At 33.3% G+C, this 20,493-nt stretch overlaps 2 protein-coding genes across 6 annotated transcripts; one reads left to right on the forward strand and one right to left on the reverse strand.

Moving 5' to 3' along the window:
- The first annotated feature begins 89 nt into the window (after nt 1-89).
- On the forward strand, nt 90-14,601 carry LOC105769355 (calcium-transporting ATPase 3, endoplasmic reticulum-type). 3 transcript variants are annotated; one of them, XM_052631173.1, is made up of 34 exons: nt 91-320; nt 416-466; nt 602-635; nt 903-920; nt 1,748-1,884; nt 2,590-2,664; nt 2,998-3,043; nt 3,331-3,390; nt 3,490-3,570; nt 4,506-4,591; nt 5,323-5,424; nt 5,818-5,871; nt 5,966-6,067; nt 6,177-6,235; nt 6,844-6,988; nt 7,373-7,480; nt 7,902-8,054; nt 8,269-8,373; nt 8,687-8,883; nt 9,522-9,633; nt 9,753-9,851; nt 9,930-10,087; nt 10,635-10,692; nt 10,839-10,931; nt 11,225-11,275; nt 11,405-11,536; nt 11,849-11,950; nt 12,284-12,338; nt 12,569-12,654; nt 13,205-13,353; nt 13,452-13,557; nt 13,655-13,708; nt 13,889-13,937; nt 14,102-14,601. In XM_052631173.1, exons 1-34 carry the CDS (start codon nt 288-290, stop codon nt 14,167-14,169), a joined length of 3,018 nt encoding a protein of 1,005 aa, XP_052487133.1. In that variant the 5' UTR covers nt 91-287; the 3' UTR covers nt 14,170-14,601. The 3 variants fall into 3 exon arrangements, with proteins under 3 accessions (XP_052487134.1, XP_052487133.1, XP_012445385.1); XM_012589931.2 differs by having other exon boundaries at nt 9,942-10,087; XM_052631174.1 differs by lacking the exon at nt 13,889-13,937 and having other exon boundaries at nt 90-320.
- A 174-nt stretch (nt 14,602-14,775) lies between these two features.
- Nucleotides 14,776-19,706, reverse strand: LOC105769356 (serine carboxypeptidase-like 7). 3 transcript variants are annotated; one of them, XM_012589934.2, is made up of 14 exons: nt 19,441-19,705; nt 19,214-19,359; nt 18,565-18,641; nt 18,341-18,463; nt 18,127-18,229; nt 18,019-18,056; nt 17,218-17,319; nt 17,047-17,133; nt 16,830-16,973; nt 16,664-16,735; nt 16,427-16,545; nt 15,363-15,476; nt 15,214-15,259; nt 14,776-15,086 (listed from the first exon to the last, which is right to left on the reverse strand). In XM_012589934.2, the coding sequence occupies exons 1-14, from the start codon at nt 19,551-19,553 to the stop codon at nt 15,003-15,005; spliced, it is 1,368 nt and encodes a 455-aa protein (XP_012445388.1). In that variant the 5' UTR covers nt 19,554-19,705; the 3' UTR covers nt 14,776-15,002. The 3 variants fall into 3 exon arrangements, 2 of the variants coding, with proteins under 2 accessions (XP_012445388.1, XP_012445390.1); XR_001125999.2 differs by having other exon boundaries at nt 14,984-15,086; nt 15,363-15,499; nt 19,441-19,706; XM_012589936.2 differs by lacking the exon at nt 19,441-19,705 and having other exon boundaries at nt 18,565-18,699; nt 19,214-19,325.
- Between the last annotated feature and the right edge of the window lie 787 nt (nt 19,707-20,493).

Genomic DNA, 20,493 nt, shown 5'->3' on the forward strand with positions numbered 1-20,493 from the left:
GCAAATTAAAAGTCGGTGACCCGAATCGAAACCGAACCCGCGAAATCAGATAATAATCCCAATGCTAATTAATTAGATTAATACTAGGCAGTAGGAGGGTTATTGATTTTGGCTATTAGGAGAGGTTTACTTGTATTCTACTACAACGGAGAGCAGAAAAAAGCGTAAATCTCGAGCGCCCGAGCGGAAGCGAAGCAGTTGTTTTTTCAATTTCTATAGAGCGAAGAAAAGAAACGGACGAGCCCAATCGCAAAAAACACCGGCAAACCTTTCATCTCCGATCCTCAATGGAGGACGCCTACGCTAGATCTGTTTCCGAGGTACTTCACATTTCCATTTCTCAAAATTTTTCATTCAAATAAAATTTCTTCTACTTACTATAAGAATTTGAATTAACTTGTTTATTTGTGGTTAGGTTTTGGATTTCTTCGGAGTAGACTCGTCGAAAGGTCTGACTGATTTTCAGGTAAGTTTTTATTCTTTTTTCCTGATCGGACTTGGAGTTCAATTTTAGTTCATTTATATTATAAGTTATTATATTTAAATACTAACTGCATTGGCCAATTTTTGCTAAAATCGGATTTCGTTTTTGCAATTCCAGGTTTCACAACATGCAAGGCTTTATGGTAAAAACGGTAAGTTATTTTATAAATAAAACTTTTACTTATTTTTCATGTGGAATTGTCAATATGTAAATGTAGGCATTATTTGAGGCTCTGTCATGATCCATGATGGACGTTTCCTTATAGCTATTTATCTTCCTTAAGCTTGCAGTATTTTAATCCACCGATTTGATCATGATTATGGTTCTTTAATATTGTGAAATTTGATCTTCATTCTCTTCCCTCTTGTAATATATATTTTTTTTTCCTTTATTCGCATGCTCGTTTTATCATCTCCAGTGCTTCCTGAAGAAGAAAGTAAGTACCTTCAGAACACCGTCTCGTTTCCTGTTTTATTTTTTCAAATTGCTCTCACAAATACCTTGTTGTGTTTGTATTCGGTTGTTGTTATAACATTTATTTGAACTATAACATGTGGATAATGTTAATCAGCTCCTCTGTATTTTTGTGGACTTTTTGGTTGGTTATAGTTGATGCAATGCATTTACTTTAACTGTAACAGTTTAGTTAGTCTAATGAGCTTCTTTATATATCAGTCAACTTTTTCTTCATCAAGCATCGATTTTGAGGTCTGCCTATTTTTAATTGAATTTAACTCAAACTTAAGAAAATTATGTTTTATTGAAAGCCATTTGACATATATGTGGGGTTTTGGGAAGGCTTTTTCCCTTTCAGAATTAGCTTAAAAATATGACTGTCTTGTGAAATCATGATGATCTTCTCATTGGTTGTTTCTTGGAGAAAAAATGAGGCTTGCTGTGGGCCTGTGGCTAAAAAATCTGTTTGCTGGAGGTTGAGCCTATTACTAGGGCTATATTTTGTGTGTTTTTGCTTCATTAATTTATTTCTAGCAATTTTGCATTTTGCTCCTTAGTGAATCATAAGAGCAGTTAGTCTTTAGTAAAAGTAGAATTGTCGAGAGGATGCCTGGGGTCTGGGATTTGCCAAGCCCATGAATTATTTCTCTTGCTGCCAGTTAGTGATCAAAGTATTCAAAATTGAATTTCTTGTTGAATGGTGGATGTTAAGGATGCTCTCTCAATTCCTTTTGTGCTCCTGAACTATCTCAGCATACATCATGTTAAAGTTTGCTAATTATTATTATTTCACATTACTGAACACAGGGACTCCCTTTTGGAAATTGGTTTTCAAGCAATTTGATGATTTGCTTGTTAAGATATTGATTGCTGCAGCGCTCGTTTCATTTCTTTTGGCTCTGATTAACGGAGAGACTGGTTTAATTGCATTCTTGGAGCCTTCTGTAAGATGACCATGCTTGGATTTGACAAGCTTATTTCTTTGAATAATTTTCCAAAATAATTCATATGCATTTTTTAAAATAATTTTTAAGTTGTTGAACAGAAAAAATGATGAGTCTTTGTCAAGAGATTGTTAAGCGGAGCATTCTGTCTAGTGGTCAAGTTTGACCAAAGCATATTTTCTAAGGTGGCAATAAGATTGATGCTCAAAGCATGGTTTCATTTGGACCAACATACAAATTGGCTTACAGAATGTTTAATGTATATTTATTTAGTGGAAGCACTGATTGCGAGATTTCTTAGCTTTTGGGGAAAGAGGGGAAAATTCTATGACTTGCAGTAAATTCATTTGAACATGGACTCATGAAGTTAGGTATATAACCTGTAAATTAATAAAATGTGTCTAGTTTAGCTATGCAATCTGTTAAATGGAAAATATGGTTAGGTGGCTTTGAGATTGGCAACTCTGATTATACTGTTTTAGTTTGTTATATGAAGTCTCTCACTTGTCCAAGGAAATATGAACCTTAAACCTTCCATATTTGTTGCCTAACTTATTTATTGGTGCTTGTATTGATTTCCAACTTTCTTACTCTTCTGTTGCCTGCTAATAGCGGAATCTGTTTTGTATTGTAGATCTGGAGGCATCTTCATGCTTGGTCTACATTTATCGCTTTAAATAATATGTTTGTTTGTTTAACCCACAGGTTATCCTCATGATATTAGCTGCCAATGCTGCAGTAGGAGTAATTACAGAAACAAATGCTGAAAAGGCACTTGAGGTATGTTTGGATCTCAATCCGAGTCCAGTACATAAATTTGTTCTATATAAACGAAGCCTGCAAAAGCTGGGGCAATGAACCTATGGTCAGTACATGAGAGCTGGAGAAAGAGAGTGAAAGTATGACCTCATAAAGGCAATAGAAGTCTCTCTCTGACCTGGGATATCGCTGGATCTTTCCAATATATTGATCACCACGAAACATGTAGCTAGTATCCACCATCTTAGGATGATATTAAAGGAGATAATTCATTGGTCCCTTGGTCTTTTCACATACAACAAAGACTCATTTAATATTTTGTATTCCTCTTTTGTTTATTTATTTTTATTGTAGGAGTTACGTGCCTACCAAGCTGATATTGCAACCGTGCTGCGCAATGGTAAATCAAATAATGATATAATCACATCATTTACGTTATGGTTTTTAATGTGGTGGTATGATGAGGCAGTGTTTAGTTTGTTGTTGAATGATATTTTTATATTACAATAGTTAATGCAGATAAATTGTTTGGTTTTTTATTTTTTGGTTTGCTTGTATTGTTTTTTTCCAAAATTTTTCTTGTATGTTTGGATAATGATTTTCATAACCGATTGTGTTTCTGGATTCAAATAGACTTGACTGAAATGTTAGTTGGACTCATTTTGACATTCTAAGTGGCTATTGCAGGTTGTTTCTCAATACTTCCTGCAACAGAGTTAGTTCCAGGAGACATAGTAGAAGTTAGTGGTAAGATTGTTAGTTATTCTTAATTTTAAAATCAGTTGTCACTAAATGTTTTTGAACTAACAGAGCTGTTGTTTTTCTTGCCTTCTACAAATTGAATAGTGGGATGCAAAATTCCTGCTGATATGAGAATGATTGAGATGTTAAGTGGTCAGTTACGTGTTGATCAAGCAATTCTTACAGGTACAAACCATTATTCTGTATTGTTGTATCATGGCTTCTAGTTTACCAAGTGAGGTGGCCCTTCTGGACTATCTAATGAATTGAGAGAATATTGGAATTTGGTGTTGCTATTTTAGAGAGCACATGTCCTAGAGAGATGCTTACAAAAAGGTTTCTCTGAGTGGTGATTTTTATGATCACCTTTGGAGTCAGACCTTCGATTTTTAACTTTCTCATTTTCAAGCTAGATAACCAGGTTTATTGATTGTGCCATTTGTTGAATATTGTGTTTAAACCTTTGACTATTTGAAGTTTGGTTTCAAGGAGAATCCCCTTAGATTCTGGTGATGATCAGAAGAAGACTTGGGTGATGCTTTTTTGTGCCAAATACTTAATTTGTAGTTGAGTTCAAATAACTTTCAGATTTTACTTATTTCATCATGCTGGAAGCAGAACTACAATAGTTTTAATAGGCCTTAGAATGATTGACAAAATCTGGCAGTGTCTACTTTTGGAAGCCCTTATATGGTTTTAGCCTTTGTTGCATAGATAGAGCCATTGATTAATGTTTGATTATTTTCTTGGTTCATTGGGATAATTTGAGTTCTGAAGTCGTTTCTGTTTTCGAGTAGACAAATGCATGTGCTTTGTTTGCTTCTTGTGTTTCTTTGTGCTTTCCAGGAAATTGGAATATTTGCTTTTGTTGCATCATATTCGAAGTGGTTCTTAAGCCACAGAATGAGAAGGGATTACTTCCCAGAATATTCATGTACCAGACCGTGCTTATAGTTTTTCCTTGTCGCCTTAGGTGTGAGTCCAGTAGACATTTTTTTTACCCTTTCATACTTGGTTTACTGCTAATGACCTTCTGGTTTTTGTTCGATATCTTGTTATCTCTTTTAATGTTTTCTGCGTGCACATGGTCCAATTCAGCTGAGGATTCTCTGTGTTGGTAGGTGAGAGCAGCTCTGTAGAAAAAGACCTTGAGTCTACCATAGCAACAAATGCTGTATATCAAGACAAGACAAATATTCTTTTCTCAGTAAGACTTCAAGATTATTTTGCACTTCATAACTGGGCATGATGAGTTACTTATGCATGTAAGAAACGGAAAGTCATGGTTTCACTGCTGAAATTAGTTTTTGATTGAGTAGAGTCCAAATGTGGTGCATAATGTGCCATAATTTGGATTAGTGTTGGCAAGGAATATTTCACCTTTTTCATCTTTTTAAGATTTTCTGGATCATGAATTTTGGTGATCTGAATATATTCATCTAATTGATTGCATGGTAAAAATGCTGACGTAGCACATATGTGCTTTAGGGTTATTCCTTCTTGCAAAGGCAAACTACCTATGCTATTTCTACTTCCTTAGCTGAATAAAACTACCATGTTATATATGAGTTTGTACTGAGCCTTTTAGGTCATCTGACTACTGCATTCAAATTAATCTGTTGAATGCTCGGGTGTGCTTTCAGTTTCAAGCTTTTAGATTTTTTGTCTTCTTTTTCCTAGTTTTGGGTGGAAATTATATAAAATTTTAACAGATGGTCCATTATTCGTTTGGAAGTGAAATATGGTGAGATTATAGGCTGACATGTTTTTTATTTCTTAAATCTTCAGTCAGTTTTTGTGTATAAATTGATCAGTTGTCGAATCAGATTTGAGATGTTAAATTTTCTTTCTTTTGCAAGTTACCAACTACAGCCTTGGTAAAGACTCCTTGCTTTTCCATGTTATTGACAACATATCTTGACATTTTTGGATTGCCAGGGTACTGTTGTGGTTGCTGGCAGGGCAAGAGCTGTTGTTATCGGAGTTGGTGCAAACACTGCTATGGGCAGCATTCGTGATTCAATGTTGCGAACAGATGATGTATGTGCATTTTCAAATTTTTAACTAGTATGTTTTGCCTAAATTTCTTTCTCCTGGGGGAATGATGTTTTCTCAGTATTTTTCTCTGTTATATCTGTGCTAATATTAACTTCTTTACAAAATTGCTTCCCAAGTTTCAAACTTGTTCATATTTCACGAGGATTTAAAATTATGATGCAAGATGCTGTTAATAAACAATACACAATAGATAATAGCTGTCAGACTGGCGATCTTTCTTTTCATTTTAGTGCTGAGGCTTCTATTTTTGTTTTTCCAAACCTGTAAAATTCATCTCTATTGTAATATTTATTGTCTGACTGATTTAAATTATGGTTTTACATAGATGAGCAGTATGTATTTATTCTAATTTTTCTTGTCTAAAACTGGTTGCAGGAAGCAACACCCTTGAAAAAGAAACTGGATGAATTTGGTACCTTCTTGGCCAAGGTGAATGTGAATCATCTCTTTAAGCTTCAATAGACATCAGGTAGATATGATAACCTACCATGGTATGTATTTTTAAATATTGGTGTACTTTTAGGTTATTGCAGGAATTTGTGTACTGGTGTGGATTGTAAATATTGGTCATTTCCGTGACCCTGCTCATGGTGGATTCTTGCGTGGTGCAATTCATTACTTTAAGGTAATAGCATGATAATTAACTCTATTTGTTCTACTTGGTGTTTGATTTCCATATCAGACATATTTCCTTACATTTTTTAACTTTCAATTACTTGGTTCTGCCTCCATAGATTGCAGTTGCACTTGCAGTTGCAGCGATTCCTGAAGGGCTTCCTGCTGTTGTAACGACGTGAGTGTTTCATCTTCTTTTCTCGTATAAATATCTCAAAATCATTATGATATCTGTTAAATATAGATATGCTGCTTTGGACTTATGCTTTGAAACTGAATGGGAGATTAAAATGCCTATGAGATGATTGTGTATAGTTGAGGGCAATAAGGGTCAGAGAAGGGCAAACACTCTTTCTTAGGGCCAGCATTATTAAGATCAAAGAGTCAGAGGGTGAAAAGATCTCAGGTACTGGTTCTCTTGTAGCTGGATCCTCCAGAACCACAAAAATGAGTTGAGGGCTGAAGATATGACATAAGAATTTAGAAAGTCCCTTGTCGTATAATTTTGTGTGCCTCAAATAGCAGAAATAACTGAAGAATCTAAAAGTGTATCTCAATCTTACTTTTCATTGGTAGTTGTAAGCTTATGTTGATTGGTGCTATCAATTATCTGAAAGTATTTTGTATATTCCTCAAATGTCTGATGAATTTTTCATCACATGTTATTTATAGACTCGCACTAATGAGTACTAGTACTAAAATCCAATTTTTTTTCATTTCTATGAGGGATTGTTATAAACTTGCATTTCTTTTTGGCTGCTTTGTGGTGTTTTTCACTTTTTCTAGGTGTTTGGCTCTCGGAACGAAACGAATGGCTCGACTAAATGCTATTGTTCGATCCTTGCCTTCAGTTGAAACTTTAGGCTGCACTACAGTGATTTGCAGTGACAAAACAGGAACTCTGACGACAAATATGATGTCAGTTTCAAAGGTAATTGTACTAGAACACTTACTCACTGAGAGTTTTATATCTTACCTCCAAAATTAGTTTTCTTCTTGGTTTGTTTAGTCATTTATATTATCGCTTCTTTTGTTTCTAAGCTGTTGCTTCCACTGTTGTTGATGGTGAAATTTTGGTTTGGTTTGCATGTTGCAAACATTATGGAAAAAAGCAATGGATAAGTGCACCAAGACACGGTCCCTAATTGTTGTTAATTTTGAATTTTATTATAACATAAAATAATTATAGAAACTTTAGCTTCATTGAAGCTGGTTAAAGGGAACCTGCACTTATGGCTTCTATATAATCAAAGCTTTACTATCATTTTAGTTCCTAACAGAATGATATTTCTTTCTGCATTCTCCTTTATCTCAGATATGTGTGGTCCACTCCATAAAAAATGGTCCTGAAGTTGCTGAATTTGGTGTCAGTGGGACAACATATGCTCCAGAAGGTTTTATATTTGATAACACTGGGGTTCAGGTATTTATTTGTCGATTATGGAAGCTGCCATATACTTAAAATAATAAATACGGTCCCTATTGTTCATCATCATCATCCTCATCATTGCTAGGTTGCCCCATAATCTGGACCGCCTGGTTGTACCCCATGGTTTTCACCTATTTTGGAGACTTACCACACAAAATAAGTTTGAATGCTCTGTACAAGACTTGGATATGGCTTGAATCCCATCACATAAATTGATAGATGCCTCACTATATTCATTAGATGCAATGATTGGTGATTGTGCTTATCTATTTTAGATATACACACAGAATATATTGTTTGGGAACAACTAATTTGGCAAATGAAACTAGATGCGTGCATAATAGTTTCTTACTTCTGGATCATTTAGGATAGTTCCATTCTGCATTTCATCTATACAACATTTGTTGTTTTGCAGCTAGAATTCCCTGCTCAGTTACCTTGTCTTCTTCACTTAGCAATGTGCTCAGCTCTATGCAATGAGTCTCTCTTACAGTATAATCCAGACAAGGGAAACTATGAAAAAATTGGAGAGTCAACTGAAGTAGCTCTGCGGGTGTTGGCGGAAAAGGTTTGTATACTTTGTTCTACTGGCCAGCTAGATGCAGTTCCTTTCATATTCTGCCACCTTCTTTGCATGCATATTATGCGTGTGACCTGTTGCTTATATGAGACATCAAAACAAGCCACTGCTAGTATTTTATTTTTACTCCCCTTTCTGTTTATATAATCTTTTGTAATTATTCATTTTCGGTGTAACTTATTTATCTCACTGATTCTTTCAGGTTGGGCTTCCTGGCTTTGATTCTATGCCTTCTGCTTTGAACATGCTGAGCAAGCATGAGCGAGCTTCCTACTGTAATCACTATTGGGAAAACCAATTTAAAAAGGTTTGGATTCATATTTTATTTTCTTATGATAGGTTTTTCATGTTTGTGGGATTTGAGTCCAATTGTTTGCATAAGGACAATCTGATATGAATTTCTATGGATGAGAACAGTTTCTCATGTTTAAGCACTTTAGGGGAAAATGTGTCCTGTTTTTGTTTTTCTGGATGCATGTTCTGGATATTTTATGGTTCTGCTTGTTGCTACTTGATTAATTGATAAATTTTGTAGATCTATTATTTTCCACTTGAAAGTTGTCTTAAATTTACAGTGATGATGGCTGCTCTTTGATTAATTGCTTCTTTGTCCCTTGCAGGTTTCTGTTTTGGAATTTTCCCGGGATCGTAAAATGATGAGTGTCCTTTGTAACCATAAGCAGATGGAAATTATGTTTTCTAAAGGTGCTCCCGAGAGTATCATCTCTAGGTGTACAAATATCCTCTGCAATAATGATGGCTCCACCATTCCAATGGATGCTACGCTTCGGGCTGAGCTGGACTCAAGATTCAACAGGTTAGATTTCATTTTGTTTTCAGATATTCATTAACTTTTTGTTTATGCCCTTCCCACTTTCCGGTTATTCTTAATTTACTATGCATCTGATGCCACTAGCAGTAGCCATTAGGGATTTACTCATACAGTTGAAAGAGAGGAGTATGGAGGCTCCTGACAAAATCCGAGTTCCTGTGATAAAAAAAATTGACCGTTGTCTGCATTTTAATGCAATGTGAATAGAATGTGATTGTTGTGCACATTGACATCTCTAGTCCAAAATGTGTGGATATGAAGAGAGCAAACTAAAATGCACCTCGTTTCTTGCATGGCGGAGTGTTATTGAATAGTTGAACTGACTGCCACATATGCGTAGACACTCATATCTGAGTTATAAAATGACAAAAAGTTGGTTATTATCTGTGACGTTTATGAAAACTTATGCTACAAGAAGGCCAAATCATATGTCAGATTTGATGACAATACATGCTAGCTCTTGTTTTTCAGGGTAGTTGAAGTTTTTGGTGTTTTGATTAACTTGTGGAATTACTGTCTGCTGCTATATTTTCTAGATCAAGTTGTTGTTTGAAGTTTTGCATCTTACCAATCAATATCTTCTGGTTCAGCTTTGATTTACGCTGTGTTTCTTCATTTTTCAGTTTTGCAGGAAAAGAAACATTGAGATGTTTGGCTTTAGCATTGAAGATAATGCCTATGGGTCAACAGATACTCTCCTTTGATGATGAGAAAGATCTTACCTTTATTGGGTTGGTATGCTATCTTTTCATGATAGAATACTTGAATCTGCTTTTATGTGATCGTTGTAATTGCCTAATTGGCTATTCAAATTCCTGATATATTTTCTTTTTACTGTTCATCCTTTCTAAAAGGTTGGCATGCTTGATCCACCACGGGAGGAAGTGAGGAATGCTATGATTTCATGCATGACTGCCGGTATACGTGTTATTGTTGTTACTGGAGATAATAAGGTATATTGGCATTGTATTGCCTGGTTCTTGCAAATGTCTATTTTCTTTTCTTGCTGTCACTTGCACATCTAATTTCAGATAAAATTTCAGTCCACAGCCGAATCTGTTTGTCGGAAGATAGGTGCTTTTGATCACTTAGTAGATTATGTTGGGCATTCGTACACTGCTGCTGAGTTTGAAGAGCTTCCAGGAACGCAGCAAACAATGGCATTGCAACGTATGGCACTCCTCACCAGGTATTAATGGTTTGGTTTATGCAGTGTATCTTTCTAGATGTTATAGGTCTTGTTATCCTCTCAGCTCTTGGGGTGTGCTTGGTTGGGTGAAAAGTGGAAGGATGGGAGGAGTGGAGAAGTGGAAAGAGAATAAATTATGAGAAGAAAAGTGAGAGGAAAGAAAATAGGAGGGATGATCATTTTCCATTCTAATGAATAAAAATCAATCCTTCCAAATTGGAATGATGAGAGGAGAAAATGAAAGATGTGTATATTAGTTTAAAGATATCCATTTTTCAAATGTTTTATTTTCTTTCCTTTCATTTTTCAACTCTACCAAGCAATGGACGGAAAGAAAAAGTAAATTTCTTTCCATGTTTCCATCTTTCATGCCAAGCACATCTATGGAAAGAAAATTTATATTTTCCATCTTTCTATATTTCTATCCCTTCAATTTTCCATCTTTCCAATTTCCTTTCCACCCTACCAAGCAAAGGCTTAATGTTTTAGTTATCTTCTCCTATGTAAAATATTCATTCTGTTGATATTCATTTCTCTAAATTTACAGGGTTGAGCCTTCTCATAAAAGAATGCTAGTTGAGGCCTTACAAAATCAGAATGAAGTTGTAGGTTTCATATATAAAGTTTTCTGGTTATAAATTGCAGTATCATTTATTTATTTCCTACTATTGACTTTGCTGTTATTTTATTACTTTATTGATACGCTCTGCTTATTTCTCCAATAATTTGTAACAATAGTAACTTTTATTAGGTTGCAATGACTGGTGACGGTGTCAATGATGCACCTGCACTTAAGAAAGCAGATATTGGAGTTGCCATGGGATCTGGAACAGCTGTTGCAAAGGTTTGCATAAGTTGCCTCTCTCCATTTTATTTGCTCTCATACGTTCATTTTCATTTTTAGTGGTAGGATGTCTAAAATCACAATTTTATAAAAATTGTATAACCAATATGAAAACAACTATGCATTCTAATGACACAATGATATCTACTTTCTACATTACTGGCTTTTAAAACCATAATCCTTTTCGCCATGATGCTCTCATTTTGTTTGATATATGTTCACTTTGATGTTATTTGAAGAGTAATGCTCTTTGGTTTTCTTCATTCTCTTTATCTTTATTCTTTCAAATACAGAGCGCTTCAGATATGGTTTTAGCTGATGACAATTTTGCTACCATTGTGGCGGTATGTTAGTTACAGTTTGTTCCATATTCTTCATGACATATTTGTATTCTTGTTATTTTTTCTGTTCTAAAGTACATGCATACCTTCAGATAAAGGATGTAAAAATTGTTGTCTTTTCAATTTGGGCAGGCTGTTGCTGAAGGAAGGGCTATATACAACAACACAAAGCAGTTCATCAGATACATGATCTCTTCAAATATTGGAGAAGTAGTTTGTATTTTCGTGGCAGCTGTGCTAGGAATACCTGATACCCTTGCTCCTGTGAGTATGTTGATTTAAGAATTACACTTTCAATTTAGCATCTCATATCTTTAAATGAGGGGAGGAAAAAGAAACTACATTTTGTTTTGAGTACTTTTCATCATATTGATTAAATAATGACAATGATAAGATATTTACATCTTAGCTGTCCAATAGAATATATCCTGATCTGGGCCTTCTTGTTCATATCATTTACATGATACTTTCATTACTTTCTAAGATTTTTGATAACCTTTCTAAGGTTTTCATTGTCTTATTTTGGCAGTCCTAAATAAATGATACTTTTGATTTTTTCTTTTAAACAATGTCCAGGTCCAGCTGCTATGGGTCAACTTGGTTACTGATGGATTGCCTGCCACTGCCATCGGATTCAATAAGCCGGACTCTGATGTGATGAAGGCCAAACCTCGCAAAGTACTGCATTTATTATTTTCATTATCTTATTTGACCAATCAAGATTATGTTTAAGAAGAAAACATGTAAAGAAGAGCCAAATATTTAGAAATTTTACCGAACACTAAAGTGTTTTTTTAAAAAAAAAAAAAATCATAAATACAAGATTGGATTGGTTTTATTAACTTTTTCTTATTTTGGTTTTTAAAAAGTTCTTTTTGATAGTTAGGCATATTGTGTGATAAAAATTACAGATTTATCTTTCTATTTTAATTTTCTAATATGATACATTTGTAGATAACTAATTTTTTGTTTCAATTCAGGTCAATCACTTTACTTAACTTGGTTGTGCAGGTAAGTGAAGCAGTGGTCTCTGGCTGGCTGTTCTTTCGATATTTGGTGATTGGAGGTGCATATAAATGCTGTACTTCTAATAATTTGGAATGCTTTGTTTCACTTTTGGGGCATCTTCTAAGCGACTTTCAATCTACAATATCATTTTGCTTTGCTTCCTTCACGTATTTTTTAACAATTAAGTTCCGAGTTTTGTTATCAGTTTCTTACATCATTTGGATAGACTTAATTTTTTATTTTGTAAAATTTTCATTAGTAATGATTTTTTATTCCTGGCTGATGCAGCTTATGTTGGCCTTGCAACTGTTGCGGGGTTCATATGGTGGTTCATTTATTCAGAAACTGGTCCTAAACTACCATATACTGAATTGGTAAGTTTCTATTTTCTTTTATGTTTACTAATGTGAAAAATTAGTTCCAAGTTCCTAGGGTTGGCGATGTCTTCTGGTTGGAGTTTTGATGTTAATGAATGTGTGCCCTTGAGAATGTGTTTGAGAAATATGAAGAGGTAGCTGTTTCTTCCTTGTTATTGGCCAGGGTGCAATTTTGATTTATCACCAATTTTTTTAATTACGAATTGTGTAGGATAAGCCATTCAATAATGATTGCAGTTAGATTGACTAGCAAAATTGTTTTAGTGAATGTATCTTTTGAGACTTCTTTGTTTTAACGCATGAACTATCATAAGTAAAGAGTAATTTGGTCTGTGGGATTTTTTGAACTTGTTCCCCAATTACATTTTTGTATCTTAAATTTCAACATAAAAAGTCGAACCACTTACTTTGTGGGAAAAGAAAAAAAAGAATTACTCTGCACTTTTAGCTTTTAGATTTATGATCATAGGCTTCAAAATTTCTCTTCTAGCTTTGCTTGTCTTTATATAGTTCTTTTGAAATACCTGATAAAATTCATTTGTTGTAGATGAATTTTGATACATGCCCGACAAGGGAGACAACTTATCCATGCAGTATCTTTGAGGATCGGCATCCATCGACTGTGGCCATGACTGTGCTTGTTGTTGTTGAGATGTTTAATGCGTTGAATAACCTCAGTGAAAACCAATCACTTCTGTAAGTATAGTGTTTCCTTCACTATTATTTGACCAAAATACTAAAAGGAAAAAAAAGAAACATTTTGCACTAATTTTCCCAACTATATTTAATTTTAGGGTTATTCCTCCTTGGAGTAATTTGTGGCTGGTTGCTTCAATAATCCTAACCATGCTTCTTCACATACTAATTCTGTATGTTCCCCCACTATCTACACTATTCTCCGTAAGTTGATTCCTCTATCTGCCTTGATAATGAATGTATTTCTACTTTCTTTTTTCTTATTTGAGGAAACTTAATGGCATATAACTTTGTTTGATAGGTTACATCATTGTCTTGGAATGAGTGGGCTGTTATCCTGTATCTTTCTTTCCCTGTAAGTTCTAAGTAATAACTTTTCTAACGGGTAAATGCATTGTATATGGTATGGCTTTATGTTGCATTGTTTTTCATGGTACACTCATCATCTTGGCCTTCAACTATCGGTGGGTGTGGAATATGGCTTTCACTGAGATATTATTTATTTTACTCTAGCATTCTCTTATATCTGCTGCAGGTTATAATTATTGACGAGGTTCTAAAGTTCTTTTCAAGAAACTCCCATGGTAATGCTTACTGTTCCTTTGGCAGTGTATCTGCTGACCTAATAAACAATCATGTGTCTTACATTTGCGACGAACATACAATATATTGCATCATGTTTCTGATCATATTTAAAAGAAGTGCTGCAACCATAAAATATTCTTTTGTTTATTTTGACCTGTTGTAGGTATAAGGTTCAATTTCAGATTCAGGAGATACGATGCACTTCCGAAAAAGGAATTGAGAGACAAGTGATAATTTTGCTTTATGGGATCCTTGATCTTTTACGTATATTTTGAGCGGATACAAGGCACAGCTGACGGGTTTCTCTTCTCCCGAGATACAAATCGGAACATCTTGCACCAATTATAATTATTTTGTTTTTTTTTTCACCGGTGCCTCTTGATAACCAAGCCATAACGAGGAAAGTGAGATATTTTGGAGCCTTATAAATATATAATATATCTTATGACTACTGATGAGTTCATCCATCAATGGTTGGCTTTAGAAAGGAAAAATGCCGTTTGTTTTATGTATACCTCAGAAATGGTTGTAACATTTTTAGTTATTTAATTTATTTGCTTATAGAAGAAATGAACCTTATAGGTCCAAAATCTGCTGCCTTACATTCAATGTTTGACCTCTGATTCTTTAAATAATAATATGAATTTAGTTTTAATTTCTTAACTCCGTTTTGCATCACCTAACTACTTTCTTGGTAGTCTTAAAAAAATGTATATTGAGATTAGATGTAGATGGATTATGATGTTCTTAGTCTCATCAAAGAGTGATGTCATAATCCTCCTTTTTACTAGTTTTCAGTTCACTATTGATTCTGTCGGTCTTTGAGCCAGAACTTGCTTTGATCCTAAGTCCTTGAAACGCTCTTATTTCCCTACTTTTCTTAATATAGCAATGATGAACCTTACCAATGTGAACGTAGGTAAAATTAATCGATTAGTTTCACCTCGGCAGATAGCAATGGATTACTATTACAAATAGCATGATGGTTCAAATATTCTAGCATTCATATTCCTTAGTTCTGGCATGCTATGTCATCTCTATTATGATGATGATGGTTTTCTCAATCACAAAGGCTGTCCAGATATCCACCTTGTAAGCATTGCCAAACATTCTGCAGGCTTGTACTCCGGCGCCGTATGCCCTCCTCCCTACAAATTCAACCAAACTATTTAGAGGGTAAATATAAAGATGATGAACATCGACAAATTGCCCTTTAATTTTCATTGAAAGACTGAATTAGAAAAAGAAACATAAGTGGAAGAGCAACTTCCTCACCTTGACAGTTGCAAATGTCATCCTGTTAGAATAAGTCCTTGTATATCTACACATTTTGGCCATTCCAAATCTCAATTAGCTTCTCTCTTACATCCAAATTTCAAATAAATTAATTAATTAGAAAAACTCTCAATGATACGTAGACTGACCCTGCAACTTGGCTTTGCACCATCCATGGTCGCCAATCATCAATAATTGGATAGTTCAGAAATCTTATCCATGCTTGAGTTGCCAAGTGCGGGACCACCATGTCATGGTCGCCACTGCATGGAGATGAAAAAGACAACTATACTTCAATTGTAACAAATATAATTGTCTATGATGTATATTAGAGCATGAGTTTGAAATTTTTTTTGAACTGACCAATATAGTATTTATTGTTCATTATATTACTGAATTTGTCACTTAAATATTTTTTTATTATTTATAAGCTTTTTATCACATTTATAGATATGAATTTTAATTTTACTAAAATATTTGTTTGAATAAATTTACTTCATAATAAACAATTCTAATTTAATTAATTTTAAGAAAAGGAATTTATATAATAATAAATAAAAACTTACTTTCCATTGAATCAATTTATATTTAAATTATTATGTTTCCATTAACCCAAAAAAACAAAAAAACTATTATTTTAGTTTTAAATAACAATGTTAATTTTTTATGGTATAATAAAATAATAATAAAATAATTACAAAATACACTTGGTATCATCTTAAATCCACATGAAGAATTTTTTACTTCCATAGATTAATTACCTTTATAATTATATTAATTATATTATTGTTGCAATATATCAAATTTTTATAATTTGTAAAAATTCTTTAATAATGGTTATGAGTTTTATTAATACTATATTTGAATAATCAAAATAATTCCTAGAAAACAAAATAATTGATATAGGCTATTTATGTTTGGTATGTATTATTTTGAATAATGTCACTTTGTATTAATTATATAAAATAAAATTATATTGTATATTGAATATGATAAAATACTTTAATTATGCTTTGATAATTTATTATTATAACATTCGGATTGTTATATAAATTAATATATTCTAATTATATTTAATCATTTAAATAATGAATATTACTTAACACTAATTATAGTAATTAAAAATATATTATTTAAAAATTAATTAAAAAATTAAACGCGTAGAATCATGTAATATATATAACATTAGAAATTAATAAAATAAAGTAGCCACCTGTATATTAAATAGCGATAGCCTTTGGCGCTGAGGTTTGCATGATACGGTAAGCTGGTTGGGACATCATTGTTATAAGGTAATCCATGATTGCACCGTAGCCACTTTCCTATGCTTCCCTACATCAAATCACAATAGTTGCTTCTTTTAATTCTACAAAAAGACGCACGACAACTTAAAAATAAAGAAAATAGCCGAAAATGTTGAGATACATCAATTGAACCAATGATGTCATACCTTCCTAATGTGGAGAGCATTTCGGACATTATCATCGTTAGCCCAATGACGACAGAGGTAGTATGCATAAGTCTGCAGGCAAATAAGTTAAAAAAAAAAATTCAAATTTAAGTACAAGAGAGGAGAGCCTAAAACTAGTGAGCATTTTCGAAAATGTGCCATTTACACGACAAGCAAGCGGAGGAAGTGGCTCATCATTAAGGAGTTGGTGTCCATCAAGAAAACGCCTTCGACCGTTCTTTCTTGGTTTTGGGGAATCCAAACCACAATCAGGTTCCAAAAAATGGGCATTGTTGATTCCTGATATACACTGAGAATTGCAATATCACTAAAAAAGTTCCTTTTAAGTATATAAAAAAAGAAAAGAAATTTCATGCATGTACCTTATCCAAGTATTGAATATCTGCTAAACACGCCTTGTTATTAAGATCTACATTTTGATATTGTCCATTACAGTTTCTCTTCAATGACTGAAAAAAAGGGTCAATAACTCATTGCTTGGTAACAATCTTGTTTTTTGGGCGGTGAAAAAAGTATGGATTTAATAAATTTACCTCATAAAGTTCATCAGAAATTAGTCCCATTCCATAAACATATGGAATCTTAAGTTTCTTTTCAAGATTAGGCACTGTTTTAGGGTTCCCCAATATGTATCCCTAAAAGCAATATTAAAAAAACATTGTCAAGTATATTCCAATGATTTAAGCATGTCCATGTTAAATATTCCTACTATCTATGAAAACCATATTATTTCAATCTTGTTAGTATATAGACGCAATGCAATCCTAACCCATGAATCGAACTTATCAAATTGAAGAAATGAACATATACATTAGATTTTATATAGAATGTTTTAATATATTTTAAACTTGAATTAGCGTGGTTAAACTTACATCTTTTTTTTTTTTTTGTTTACTCCTATTCAGGGACGGATTCAGGATTTTACTCCAAGGGAGATAGAACTTTTAAATCCGAACAACCTAATACAATTATATCAAATACAATTTGACCAAGGGGGCGAATATTATACAATGTGTACACCAAATCTAAAATATATGATAACTTGTATATAAAATTAAAAATCTGAAAATTCCAAAGGTCAACCACTCCCCGGATTCATCCCTACTCTTATTTCTCTTTCCTATTAAAAAATTTAATATCCAAGAATTCTCAATTGTTATTTGTTTGATCCAAGACTTAATAGACAATAAATTTATCTTTAAGATAGTTTAGAAAATGGGAATGCCTTTAATCTACAAATGAGACACTATTTCATTGGAGTAAATTATAAGCATCAGTGATTGCATTTATTTTCTTTAAACGGAAGAAGCAGAGTATCGCAGCAAATCTCAAACCTGTAGATGGATTACGGGTTTGATACCTTCTTCGTTTCCTGCATGATGACAGGGGGAAATGAAAAGTGCTAACTTCATCTCTACAAGATGTTAAGGTCAGGGTTTTACCATTTGAGATCTCTTGAGCAAGGACTGGGACTGGAATCCCTGAATACGAGTCCCCACTAACATAGACTGGATTCGAAATGAAGTCTGGATGAGCCATCAGCCACTGTATTCAAATTTGAAACCTTCTATTTCAGATAAATGATTACATTTACATACACATGTAGAACTGATTATCTACTTTAAATTAATGGTCGCTGAACTGAAGAAAGCTGACCTTACGAAGAAATTGATGGAGATGGTGAACTTGTTTCAAGTCACCAGTTTGTGCAGCACGATTGTTTGTAGCATAGGAGAAACCTGTGCCTACTGGTGAATCTATAAATATGATGTTTGACACCTGAAAATACATCATCATTGTTCAAGCTTCGTTATTAGTAATCTTAAAACAAAAACCACAACAACAATGATCTGGTTGACTAGATGATATGATTTGATCACCTTTGTCCATGCGTATGGGTTGTAAACCAACGTAGGCAAGCTTCCATTGTACACGTCGACCTTGAATTTCAATGGACCTGCAAAGCTCATTTCAATTTGATGATCCTATTTGGATATCAACTTATCCTCTAAGATCTGACTTTAGAAACAAATTTGACACGTGTTATTTGTTGATAATTTTGAAAATTTCGGACACATTAATATAAATGTAAAATTACTACTCATCAAAACAAAGGTTAACATGCAAACAACTTATAAATTAAAAAGAAAGTAAACATGCAAGCAACTTTTAAATCTTCATTAGACCTAAATTAGTCATTGTTGATTACTGATTTTGGAAAGAAACAATTTTTTTTTACGTGTTTAAACATATTTCGATATACTGTATTTTGATAGTGTCTAAGTTTATTTCTAGTTGATATTTACTTTTATTTATAATTTTTTTAACATGATTTAAAAAAAATTGACACTTGAACAATCATTGTGCTTCACAGGTAGATAGTCCATCAAATAAAATTCCATTCATTCTTGGGTTCTTAGATATGAAGCATCTGGTCGTTTGGGGCACAAAATTTAGGTTTGCAATCGGAAGTGTCCCTTTTTCTTTAAGCAAAGAACATGTAATTAAGTGGAATATGGGTGGGATTACCAATTTCGAAAACAAGACCAGAGAAGGCAGAGCAGCCAGGGCCACCAGTCAACCAAAACAAGAGAGGGTCATCTTCAGGTTTCCCCTCCGACTTTACAAAGTAGTAAAAGAGTTGAGCTTCTTCTGAATCACCCACACCAACATACCTGACAGAAAGCAACATATACACCCATCAAACAACTATATATCTCCACAACCAAAAAGAGTGTAAAATTTCGTTAGGTTACCCGGTTTCAAGTTCAAAAGGAAGAGGTCCTTCAAATCCTGGAAGAAACTTGACAGCAGAACCATGAGCCAAAGCGAGCTGAGAAAGATAGAAGAAAAACAATAGGAGGGCCATCTTATGACGTGTTAATGCTGCCACTAACAACTTAGCTCTTCAACCATGGCATCTGATATTAGTTTCACATTCAGAACGTACGTGGGAGGAGCTCTTTTGAATCGTCACAAAACGAGAGCGGCTACACGTTTTGTTTTTGTTTGTATTTTATTTATGCGAATAAAATCAGTGCCTATGATTTATTGGTTTGGCTTTCGTCCAACATCTTCAATGTCCATCCTCAATGTTTACGTTTTGTATACGTATTTGTATTTTGTTGAATTTAAATGCGTTTGTTTTTTTTATTTAAGATTTTAATCCATCCTTCGAACCTATTCAGTCGTTTTAACTTGACAATAACTTTAAAGTAAGCTTAATACGATAGTAATTTTTTATAGAAAATATATCAATAGTGTCCATGATTGTATTAGAATTTTTAAATGAAAAATTAATAGTATTAATTTTTTAATCTTTTAAATAGACAAATTCAATTTCAAATTTTATCATTGCACAAAATATTTTAACTCTTTTGGGTTTAATTTGAAACCTTATTAAATTGTTTGATTTTATATTATATTACTTTAGGGTAAATTATACTTAAGATTATTAAATTATTAATAAGTTTATGGTTTAGTTGTTCAATTTAAAAAATTACAAAATGGTCATTGAACTAATAAAATATTTTCATTTAAGTTGTTGAACCATTTAAACTAATAAAATTAAAAACAAGTAGGGTATATAAAGGAAAAAAGAAAATGACCGTTGGAGAAAAAATGTTGGTCAACTAGCTGTTGGTCCCAACGATTTATATAATTTTTTTTTAAAAAATTCAGCATTGGGACCCAATCCAGAATATGAACCATAAAAGAAAATACCTATTAAACCGATCACAGGGATTTATATAATTTTTTTTTTTAAAATTCAGCATTGGGACGAGACAACACCACGTGGTGAAAATGCA

Source organism: Gossypium raimondii, chromosome 5, assembly GCF_025698545.1.
Source record: "Gossypium raimondii isolate GPD5lz chromosome 5, ASM2569854v1, whole genome shotgun sequence".
Lineage (NCBI taxonomy): Eukaryota > Viridiplantae > Streptophyta > Magnoliopsida > Malvales > Malvaceae > Gossypium > Gossypium raimondii.

Coding starts and splice junctions, on each gene's coding strand:
- LOC105769355 (XM_052631173.1), top strand. CDS start 288: ATGGAGGACGCCTACGCTAGATCTGTTTCCGAG. Junction 6,068..6,176: donor GTGCAATTCATTACTTTAAG/GTAATAGCATGA, acceptor CTGCCTCCATAG/ATTGCAGTTGCACTTGCAGT. Junction 9,634..9,752: donor ATCTTACCTTTATTGGGTTG/GTATGCTATCTT, acceptor CCTTTCTAAAAG/GTTGGCATGCTTGATCCACC.
- LOC105769356 (XM_012589934.2), bottom strand. CDS start 19,553: ATGGCCCTCCTATTGTTTTTCTTCTATCTTTCTCAGCTCGCTTTGGCT. Junction 18,230..18,340: donor TCCATCAATTTCTTCGTAAG/GTCAGCTTTCTT, acceptor ATTTGAATACAG/TGGCTGATGGCTCATCCAGA. Junction 17,134..17,217: donor TTTCTGATGAACTTTATGAG/GTAAATTTATTA, acceptor CCTTTTTTTCAG/TCATTGAAGAGAAACTGTAA.